At 45.6% G+C, this 11,824-nt stretch overlaps 2 protein-coding genes across 2 annotated transcripts in view; both read right to left on the bottom strand.

The window, feature by feature from the left end:
- Positions 1-410, bottom strand: part of LOC102889565 (interferon lambda-3-like) — a 3,449-nt gene extending 3,039 nt beyond the window's left edge. Inside the window, exon 1 of the mRNA XM_015589198.1 lies at positions 354-410. Coding sequence (XP_015444684.1) covers positions 354-410 — 57 coding nt within the window. The remainder of the gene's footprint in view (positions 1-353) is intronic.
- A 509-nt stretch (positions 411-919) lies between these two features.
- Positions 920-2,362, bottom strand: LOC102889317 (interferon lambda-4). Its single transcript, XM_006911731.1, has 5 exons — positions 2,201-2,362; positions 1,720-1,791; positions 1,501-1,644; positions 1,182-1,256; positions 920-1,018 (listed from the first exon to the last, which is right to left on the bottom strand). Exons 1-5 carry the CDS (start codon positions 2,360-2,362, stop codon positions 920-922), a joined length of 552 nt encoding a protein of 183 aa, XP_006911793.1.
- Between the last annotated feature and the right edge of the window lie 9,462 nt (positions 2,363-11,824).

The raw sequence follows: 11,824 nt of genomic DNA, 5'->3' as shown, positions 1-11,824 counted from the left end.
ATTTGCCCAGTTACACCATCATTAAGTGACCGAGCCTGAATTGAAACCCAAGTCACCTGATTTCCTTGCCTCAGCAATTTTTTTTTATTGAAAAATGACCCTCAAAATGATCACAGGGGAACAACCATTGTAAATGCAACAGTATTTAACAATGGCAATAAATTAACAGCAGAAAACAGAAATACAAAAGACACACGGGTAACAGAATCCAAAACGATGCAGTGACTAAGGGCATTTGGCCCTTCCACTGTCAAACCCCTCAGGGGATGCGGCCTCCCGGCGGGGAGGTCCAAGAGTCACAGCTTCACGGAATCTGAAAGCGGGCACTGAAGGTTCAAAGCAGGGTGTAGGACCTCGTGGAAGAGGAGGTTCTGGGGCTCTGGAAACCAGAGAGGTAGATACTGGTCCATGGCAGCTGGGGGTCAGCGACTAGGTGACCCACACTCAAGTCTCTTCCTGCGACTCGCGCCCCCCGGAGGCCTTAGGGCAACGCATCGCACGGAAATGTCCTTGCGTCCCGCAGACACGTTCTGGTCCTTGGAGAAGCACCCGCGCGGTGCACCCAGCACAGCCGGGGTGAGGTCCCGCCAGCGGCGGCAAAGCCTCACCCGAGCCTCGGCGCCGCCGTCTGGAGACCCGCCCGGCGAAGGGGAAACGCAGAGCCGCGCCCGCGGCCCTCCGCCTGCGGAGCCGTGGGTCCCCTCGGAGCCACCGCGGGATCAGAGGCAAGGTCCGGAGTGCGCCACCAGCCTCAGGTCCCACGCGAGCAGGCGCAGGAGGTTGAAGATGACGGTGGCTTCGTGGCACCGAGGCGAGTCCTGGACCCGGGGAAGCAGACGGAGCGGCAAGGGGAAACGCAGAGCCGCGCCCGCGGCCCTCCGCCTGCGGAGCCGTGGGTCCCCTCGGAGCCACCGCGGGATCAGAGGCAAGGTCCGGAGTGCGCCACCAGCCTCAGGTCCCACGCGAGCAGGCGCAGGAGGTTGAAGATGACGGTGGCTTCGTGGCACCGAGGCGAGTCCTGGACCCGGGGAAGCAGACGGAGATGGAGCGGGTCTGAGGCTCGACTTTCCCTCCCAGAAGCTCCTCTCCATCCGTCCCCGCCCGAGGTCGGCGGCCCGCCCGGCCCCTCCCCACACGCTCCCCGCTTTACCGCTCCCCGACCCCCGTCCCGCTTCACTCACAGGCCTCCCCCTTTGGCGACGCCTCCTGGGGGGCCGGAGGGTCTTCCTCGAGGAGCCCGGCCGCGCCAGCTGCAGCTGGATGGGGGACGGGGGGTAAATGAGGGACAGGAAGGACCGAGTCTCCCGCCGACTTCGCCCGAGACCCTCCCAGCCGCAGACCGAAGTCCGGATCTGGGGACACCGAGAGCACGCGAGTGGCGTCTCCTCGGGTTCGGGGCTCAGCGGCACAGACCGCGAATCGAGCGGCCTCGCCGTGAGGCGGGAGAGCTCAGAGCGAGCTGCGGGGCGGGTGGAGGGTTTGGGTGCGGGCGTCACCCACGCAGACGGCCACGTCGCGTCGCACCGCCGCCAGCAGTTCCAGGGTCGAGATGACGCCGGGGTACAGCTCGGGGCTCGGCAAGCTGCTCAGCACCTCCTGGGCGTCCGCCAGGCCCCGCGCCACCAGGCGGAGCCGCGCGCAGGTCTGCGGGTGACGCGCGGAGTTAGAGGGGGCCGCATCCCCGGCCCGCGCATCCCCCCGCCGGCCCGCGGGCCTCACCGAGGGGCTCGGAGGATCCCTCCTTGGGCGGAAGGAGCAGTTGCGCGGCCTCCAGTTGAGCGTCTCGTCCTCCTGGGGGACAAGGGCAGGGGTGAGATCGGCCTCCTCGCCAGGGCCTCTGAAGCGCTGGCACGTCGGGGATCCCTGCACGTGGACCGGGACTGGCCGGTGTGGTTGTGCGCACTGTGCGCTGAACCACCGAGCTCTTCCAAGAGGTGGATCAGGGCTCCAATGCACCGCTTGCCCGGTGCTGAGCCCCGACGTGAGCCGAGTCCGCCTAGAGGGGGCGCCCTTTTGTCACTAACGCAAAGGTCGCGTCTGCCTAGGGAGCAGTTGGCCGGGAAGATCTCGCGGTCAGAATTCTGCATCTCGAGATCCAAGATGCGCCTGCTGGACGCTAGGAAGCCAGGGCCCCTCCAGACAGGGACCGGCGTCTCCTACCGCGGCGCGCCCAGGATGCCGGGGTCTGGGCAGCACTCACGTAGCGGTCCCTCAGCGCCTTGACGGCCTCCAGCGCCCTGGGGTCCAGCGAACGGTAGTGCGAGAGGAGGCAGCGCCCGGGCTTAGCCTCGCCGTGGTCCGCCGCCACCGTCGCCAAGACCCACAGCCCCACGGTCACCGCGACTGCGCCCCTCGGCCCCATCGCTGCCCCTGCGAGGAGACCGAGGAGAAGACTCCTGAGTCCAGCACCTGCCTCTGGTGAGAGTCGCAGAGAGAGTGATGCTTAGAGACCTGGCGCTCCGCACCCGCTGGGGAGAGACGCGGTGGGCCGCGGGACTCGTCCTACACTCAGCCTTTCTCTCCTCACGCCTCACCTGCAATGTGCTCTCGGTGCCTTGTTCTGGAGCGGGCCCTGCTTTCCACTGTCCCCTGGGAAGTGTCCAGAATGATGTCCACCTTCGACAGCAGTGCCTGTGCCCTCCATGGTGGCTTTTATGTGTCCAGCTGCGAAATGATGAGCTGCGGGGCTTCCCCATGCAGTGCCGAACGTCAGCGCTGGCCACCGGCCACGGGCCGGGAGTTAGGACTTTACCCGCCTGCGAGGCGGTGCCAACAATGGCTATGCCCCAACTCCGTGTCACCAGTTCCCCTCTCTGTCCCTCTTCGTGTCCTCTCTTTCGTCATCCTTGGTGTCCTTTTCTGTTCTGATATAATAAGGAGCCCTTATGTAGTGCTTTCTGTGTACTAGGCCCAGTTCTAAGTAATCCATCCATATATATCTCGTTCAATTCTCAAAAAAGGACACTACAAGGGATGTCCTACAATTGCCTCCATTTTACAAATGGGAAAACTGAGGCACCACAAAGTTAAGGAACTTTTCTGAGATTCACAGTTAGTGTCAGAGGGAGGATTTGAACCTATACACGGTGCAGCTTCAAAGCCTGTTCTCTATCCCATAATTGCCCCTAAATATCTGTTTCAATCTCCTCTTCATCTCTGTCTTCGTTTCATTCGATTTTTCCTCATTCCTTTGTATGAGCCTCTCATTTTGTCTTGTCTCTCGTTCCCCTTCTCTCTCTGCCTTTGTCTAACCCCATTTCTCTCTCATTCTTTTTTTCCAGCAAATATCCAAGACAAGGTCTCACTGTCTGTGTCAGCCAATCTCCTGTTTTAGTTTAAAAATAAAATATACTACTTCTTTTTCTGATAAAATTAGCAATGCAGCTTCATGGTTAAAGCTTGAAAAATGCAGAAATGTGTAAAGGAGAAAAATAAACCCCACCATCTACTTCTCTCCCTTCACCCCACGTCTGGAACAATTTTTCCAACACTTAGAAATTTTACATCTATTTATTGGGGCCTATGTTTTCTGATTACCAAAGTAACACATTCGTTGTCAGTACAAAAACTAACAACTGGGAGATTTAAAGTAAGTCTTTAATCCCACTTCCTGAGAATATTTTCTTTAACAACTGGTAGCTAGCTGTTCTTCCTCTTTTTTTTTTCCTTTTGGCAGCCTACTTTTTATGTCCTACCATTATCTCTCATTTGCATTTCCCCGACATCTTTAATTATACTGCATCAGTTAGGGCCCCAACAGGAAACAGATGGCCCGATCAATTTAGGATAATTTGAAGTAGGTTTAATACTAGGAGTATTTACAAAGAGATGGGATAGTGAAGGGGAAGGACGAGAGGTAGTGCCAGGCCTTGGGGCCTTCCTGGGGAATGATCTGCCATCCTTAGGCCAGAAGGAAAGAGAGAAGGGAGGAAGTGGTTACCTGACCCGGGAAGGAGAGAGTCACCTGCACAGGTCAAGGAAACAGACAAATTGTGGTGGCCCTGAAAGGAGGAAGCCTGAGGAATAAGTACTTTGACGCCTCAGAGAATAAAGAGTCTCCTTCCCCTCTCCCTGGCCCTGCTGCTAGGCTCCAGTGGAGGCCCAGGGCCAGCCTCCTGGGGTCCAGAGCAAGGTGGAGAAATGGCAAGAGTGGATCTGGACAGGCAATGGAAGGCATCCCACATATAATACTATTTAGCCTTCCATTCTAACAGGATCGTTTAATAACCGATCCCCTCTTGGTGGGCATTGATGTTATTTCCCATGTTTTATTAAGGCTATGGTTATCTAGGGCTGGGGAGAGGGACGGAACAAGTTTTTCATTCTCTTAACACCGAAATTTTAAAATCAAATGAAATCCAACTCATCGATTTTATTTTATTTTTCATGGATCATGCGTTCGGTGCATCTAAAAAGTCATCACCAAACCCAAGGTCCCATAAATTTTCTCCTATGCTATATCCCAGAAATTTTATAGTTTTATATTTTATATTTAGGTCCATTTGAGTTAATTTTTTGTGAAATATGTAAGGTCTGTGTCTAGTTTCATGATTTTTGCAAGTGAGTGTCCAGTTGTTTTAATACTATTTGTTGAAAAGACTATTCATTGAATTGCCTTTTGCTTCTTTCTCAAAGATCCGTTGACTATAATTGCGTGGGTCCGTTCCTGGACTCTGCATTCTCTTCCATTGATTTGTCTGCCGTTTCAACGATACCACACTGTCTGGATTACTGTAGCTATGTTGTAAGTCTTGAAGTCAGGTAATGTCAGTCTCAAACTTTATTCTCTAATATGATGTTAGCTATTCCGGGTCTTTTGAATATCTATATAAGCTTTCAGTTTGTCAATATCCACAAAATAACTTGTTAGGGTTTTGATCAGATTGCATTGAATCTATAGATTAAGTTGGGAAGAACTGATATCTTGACAATATCACATCTTCCTTCCCATGTACATGGAATATCTCCATTTTTAGATCTTTGATTGCTTTCACAGAGGCTTGTAGTTTTCCTCATATAGAACTTGTTTATATTTTGTTAGCTTTGTACCTAAGCATTTCATTTTGAGGGGTGCTTTTTAATTTCAAATTCAAATTGTTCATTGCTTAACATTATATAAGAAAGCAATTGACTTTTATATATTAACCTTATATCCTGCAACCTTGCTAGAATTGCTTACAGGTTCAGAAATGTGCTTCTAAATACATAATATTAAATACACAGAACTATAAAGAAAACTGATTATATTGAAACCCACTTACCATAAAAACAACATTGTGGTAAGTAATATACATGCCTCTGCATTAATGCATTAAGTAACGAGATACAGCCTAGGTTTAATAACTACTATACTTTTGAGGTAGTAATGAGAATAAATATTTCAAGATATGTACCACGCCTGTAATGTGCTACGAAAATATCTGTGGCTTCCTTTAGTGACAAAGTCACAGGTTCTGATAATACTATTGCAGTTTGTTACTTACATTCATAATGGAAGAAATGAAGAATTTCAATTAGAGGTAATGAAGATAAAGATGCATCTTTTTCCCATGCAGGTTCACCCTCCCCTGAATCCTGTTGTGGAGATGATCCATGAACCCCAAGCTAAGCTGGATTTACAGTAGTTATAGAGAATGGAGTAGATTTGTACGTATGGACATGAAAAATCTTCAAGACATTACTGAGTGAAAAAAATAAATTGCCAAACAATATACTTGGTGTGACACCACTTGTGTTTAGAAGTACTCACACATACAAAAGCAATTTAATGGAGAACAATCACCTTTTCAACAAATGGTGCTGGAGCAATTGGACATCCATTGACCAAAAAATGAACCTTGACTTAAACTTAACACTTTAAACAAAAGTTACCTCAAAATGGATCGTGGACTTAAAAGTAAAATATCAAGCTATAAAACTTTTAGAAAAGAATATGAGAACATTTTTGGGATCAAGGGTTAGAAGAAGAGTTCTTAGACTTGATGCCACGGGCTCCATCCATCAGAGGAAAAAATGATAAACTGAACTTGTTGAAAAACTTTTGTTCTGTGAAAGACCAGATTAAGAAGTGGAAAGATGAGCTAAAGAATGGGAGAAAAATATTTGCAAACCACCTACCTGACACAGGACTAGTATCTAGAAGAGATAAAGAACTCTTAAAATTCAACAGTAAAAAAATATTAAACAATTTAATTGGAAAATAGACAAAAGACATGAAGAGACATTTTACCGAAGAGGATGCACAGATGGAAAATAAGCACTCTAAAAGATGTTCAATACGATCAGTCATTAGAGAGATGCAAATTAAAATCACAATGAGAGATCATTACACACCTAGCAGGATGACTAAAATAAAAAATAGTGACAACATCGAATGCTGGTGAGGATGCAGAGAAACTGGATCACTCATACATTATTGATATGAATGCAAATGGTACAGCCACTCTGAAAAATAGTTGAGTAGTTCCTTCAAAACTAAACAGGCAACTACAGTATTACCTAGCAATTGCACTCCTGAGCATTTACTCCAGAGAAATGAAGACTTATGGTCTCACAAATTCTTGCACATAAATGTTTATAGCAGCTTTATTTGTAACAGTCAACAACTGGACACAATCCAGATGTCCTTTAACAGGTGATAGTTAAATGACTGTAGTACATCCGCACCACGGAATACCACTCAACAGTGAAAAGCAACAAAGTCGTGATACACACAACTATTTGGGTAAATCTCTAGAAAATTATGCTGAATGAAAAAAGCCCATCCCCAAATACTACCTAATGTATGATTCCGCTTATACAACATTTTGGAAATGACAGAATTATAAAAATGGAGAGCAAATTGCTTGTTGCCAGGAATTACGGACAGGAGGAAGGGAATGGGCATGGCTATTGGAAGGGCAACTTGGGGGACCTTTGTGGTAATGGAATTTTCTGTATCTTGACTATACCAATGTCAATATCCAGGCTGTGTGGGATATTGTACTATAGTTTTGCAAGATATTATCATGAGAAGGGGGATTGGGTAAAAGGTACATGGGATCTCGTATTATTCCTTACGACTGCATGTAAATCTACAACTATGTCAAAATAGAAAGCTTAATGGACACAGTCACATAGAATATTATATATTTCCTTGTGAGCTATATGAAGGGTTTCAATATTTATAAAAATGTATGCAAACATATGTCCTGCATTGATTTATAGTGGGATATCTCTAGAAAGGGCATGGAACTGAGGGGACAATCATTAGGATTATTATTTTATCAATGATATTTTAATTTCTTACTAGGATAAGGAATTCTACCTAAGTAATTAAAAATTAAAACAACAAACTCATTGGATATGGGAGAAATGCTAGTTCATTGATTCCTTAATTCCTGGGAGGGCGAACAATTTTTGAGAGCTTTCTTAGAGTATGTTGGTCTGACCTCTAGACCTCATGATAACGGCTGAGTAAATCACTGGACTTGTCCTCTGCCACTCTGCCACTGCGCCGGTGACCTCTGTTGACCCCTCCAGATTGATTTGTGGCCCATAACGAACCCTCAGATACTTCATCCGTGAGGCTCCCTAGCCTTCCGGTTTGTGGTTGGGCTCAGCCAATAGAAGGTGCTAGCAGGAGATTGAAAGGAGAGAGTAGAGCAAGGCTGAGTATTTCTTCTTCATTCTCCTGGTTCCCTCCCTGCAGGCCTGAGGTCTGACAGTGGCTGGGTTCCTGGATCTACAGCCTCACTCTCGGCTCGGCTCCCCTAGGATGGTCACAGCTCCCCATGGTGCTAGTCTCTGGTGCATCACCACCCCTTGCTGGTTCCCTTAACCCCGCCCACTTTTCCCTGGGTGAAACATTTCAGTAGGTCACCTGTTTTCTGCATATATCATTTTTCCAAGTTGTTTTCATTGAAATTTTTATTGAGATCGCTGTAGATTTGCAGACTGTTATAAGAAATAATATAGAGAGATCCTATGCACTGTTCACTCAGTTTCCCACAACCCGGATATCGACAGTGATATAATCCACCCTTCTTATTCAGATGACCCCGGTGTACCTGTACTCAGTGTGTGTGTGTGTGTGTGTGTGTGTGTGTGTGTGTTTAGTTGCACACAGTTTTATCGCATGTGTAGGTTTATGTATCTATCACCACAGTCAAGATAAAACGATTCCATCGCCACAAGGACCCCTGCAGGTGTCCTTTTTCTAACAACACCCATCTTCCTCCCTCCACCACCCACCTTGTCCTCAACCTGTCGCAACCACTAATCTCTTCTCCACTTATAAAATTTTGTCGCTTCAAAAATGTTATATAAATAGGACCATGTGGTATGCAATAACCTGATGGGGCGGGCTCTTTTCATTGGGCATAATTCCCTGGGTAGTCATCGAAGCCATTGCATGTATCAGTTGTTCATTTCTGTTCCATGGTGTAGACTTAGCAGAGTTTGCTTTACCACTCACTTCCTGAGGGACATTTGTAGTTTGGGGCAATTACTAACAGTGCTGCTGTGAACATTTGTATTCTGATTACAGGCAGACAGAAGTTTTCATTTCTCCGGAGTAAATGTCCAGGAGTGCAATTTCTGGGTTACGAGCAGTCGCCTGTTTCGTTTTATAAGAACCTGCCAAACCGTTCTTCAGAGCGGCTGTATCATGTTCACATTCCTTACGGTAACGTATTGGTGATCCGGTTTCTAGATCATTTTTGAGTTGTGCTCACAAGTGAGTTCTCCAGAGCCTTTTGTTGTTGTTGTTAAATTCTTGAAGCAGTTTTTGTGATAGACTAGGCGCCTCTAACAGGCTCATGGGAAACCTTTTTGTAGGGATGATATTTGTCTCCGTCTAGTCAGGCTGCAATAACAAAATACTACAGACTGGGAAGTCCAAGATCAAGGTGAGGGCCCTCTTCCAGGGGGCAAGGTTCTCATTGTGTCCTCACATGGTTTCTCTTTTATTTATTTTATTTTATTTTTAACAGTAAGCCATATATATATTTACACTGTGTGTTCACCTCCCATAGTTAGATTTCTTTCTGTTGCCACATATTTGACCCCTTTACCCCATCAAACTCCCTCCTTCCGGCCTCCCCCCATCTCTGGTAACCACTAGTCTCTTGTCCACATCCATAAGTCTCTGTTTGTTTGTCCTGTTCATTTGTTGCTTTTAGCATGGTTTCTCTTTTAAAAGACGACTAGTCCCATTCTTGAGGGCTCTACCTCCTGAATTTATCACCCTCAATGACCCCTTCTACTAATACCATCATCTTTGTCAGTTAGGATTTCAACATAGAAATTTTGAAGGGACAAGTTCAGACCATAGCAATATTAATGTAATTTTTTTTTTGTATGTAACTTGAGCTAATAATTTGCATCGCGGTGCTCAGAGTTGAATCACACTGATTGTCAAGGATTTGCACTTGGTACTTTCCCACAGCACATCGCTCTTCCTGCCATTACCAATTTTCCTTCAATTTTTCGGACTTCGAAGATCTGTAGATTCATTTCAGCCCATGGTACATATCAGTTTAGACACCTTGGGTGGCAAATAACCGAAACTCCAACCCAAGCTGGCTTGAACAATGGAGAATTTTTTTTCTGGAATTATAAAACTGAGAAGTCCAGAGTTAAGTTGAAACCTTGGGCAAAGTTTGCTGCCATAAGACATTGAGAACCTCTCAGTTCTATTTTGTTTGCCCACTAGTGGACAGGCTGCTTACCCTTATAATTCCAAGATGGATGCTAGCAGCCCCCCTGGCTACGCACGTCATTCTTCTCCATTAGGAAGAAGATAACAATGTCCAGGACTGATATTCATTCTGCTGAGACTGGCTTAGGTCATATGCCCACCCCCAAATCCAATCACTGTGACTAGGGTAACAAAGTGAGGTAAATGGCTGCACACCTTCCCAAAACTATTTGGAATTCAAACTGAAATGGGGGCTGCTGGGAAGGGTGAGGGAGAGGTAATAGAAGTTTGGAAAGTACGCTGCGTGGACTCTATGGGGGATCTTGTCTGATGTTTCAGTAAAATTTCTCTCATGGTTTTTCAGAGTTCTTATGTCTCAACCATTTTTGTTGTTTCTTCAAATCTCTATGCCTTTGAATTTATACACTGAAAAACAGAATAATTTTTTCATAAATGCTGAGGGAGACACATATCCTAAAAACAGTCACTACTTGACTGTAATTGTCAATATTTACTAATAGACTTAATTATAATTAATTAAAAGTGATCTTAGGTAGGATGCTTGGCTGAACTTGCCCAAGCTATTCTGTACGTGGATAGATCAGTCTGTATAGAGGAGAGATGGCAGAGCATCACCGATAACCCAACAGCCACACTTACAAGTCGTGTGAGTTTGAGCAGGACCCATAGCCTCTCTATGCCACAGTTTCCTCATCTTTAACACGTCAGCCAATAAAAGGACCTATGTCACAGTGTTGCTGAGGAGAATAAAGCAGGAAATGCAAGTAGAGCCTAGCACGTGGAAAGTGTTCAGTATGCATTAGCTATCATTATTAACGATGATTGAGAAAAACATGTCTGTCTGTAATTCCAACTTTCAACAGCAAACTAACAATACTTTTACGCAGTCATGTGCGCATAACAAAGTTTCAGTCAACGCCGACCATGTATATGATGGTGGTCCATAAGATAATAATGGAGCTGAAAAATTCGTATCCCCTAGTGGCATCGTGATGCTGGTGGAAATAAACCTACTGCACTGCCAATCATATAAAAGCGTAACACATACAATTATGTACAGTCCATAATACTTGATAATGGTAATAAATGAGTATGTTACTGGTTTATGTATTTACTACGCTATACTTTTTTTTAAAAAGTTTATTTATTTAAATTAGTTTTAAGTATATAGTACATTGGTTAGATGTCTATATTGTTCCTAAAATGATTCTCATTGCTCTCTCCCTCCCCTGGCCCTCCACTTAGCCATCATATTAATGCTAACTGCATTCCCTGTGCCGTGCTCCTCATCCTCATGCCCAACTATCAACTAATCTGTACTTCTTTAATCCTTCAGCCCATTCTCCCAACTATGCTATACTTTCTAATCATTTTTTTCGAGTGTACTCTTTCTACTTATAAAGGTGCGCTGTAAAACGATATGGCAAGTTACATCAGCGTCTCTCGATTGCATCATTTTCTCTTATGCTCGATTTAATCTCAGTCATTTTGTTCATCATGGCCCTTAGGCATACAAAATCTACTGCTAATGCTGCCAGTAAGAGGCCACTTCGAGTGATTGACCTGGAAATGAAATTAAAAGTGATTAAGGACGGCGAAGATAAAACATCAGTGATGGTTATTGCTCCCCAGTCAAGCGTGTCCCATTCCACCATAACTCTGATCTTGAAGAACAAGAATAAAGCCATGGCTGCTGTTAAAGGATCTGCTTTATTGAAAGCAACGTGATTAACAAAAATTCAAGAAGAGCCTACATCAGACATGGAGAAACTTCCGACGACCTGGACAGAAGCATATTCTTCCCAGCACCAGGACAATCACAAGCACAAGCACAAAAAGCAGTTTGAGATGTTGAGGGAAAAGGCTGGACCTGACTATGATGTTGAATTTACTGTTAGCTCTGGGTGGTTTAAACGGTTCAAGATTATTACTCATTATATAACGTGAAAGTGAGTAATGAGTCTGTGAATGATGAGATGGCAGCTAAAGAATTTTTGGAAACTCTAGATAAGCTGATTGTTGAAGAAAATTACTTGCCAGAGCAAATATTCAATATACATGAAAACTCCCTATTCTAGAAACAAATGTCTGATAGGACTTTTATCCATAAGGAAACCGAGTCAA

This window comes from Pteropus alecto, unplaced genomic scaffold, assembly GCF_000325575.1.
Source record: "Pteropus alecto unplaced genomic scaffold, ASM32557v1 scaffold314, whole genome shotgun sequence".
Lineage (NCBI taxonomy): Eukaryota > Metazoa > Chordata > Mammalia > Chiroptera > Pteropodidae > Pteropus > Pteropus alecto.
Note: the sequence above shows the minus strand (reverse complement) of the source record. Positions and strands in the feature narration are given on the sequence as shown.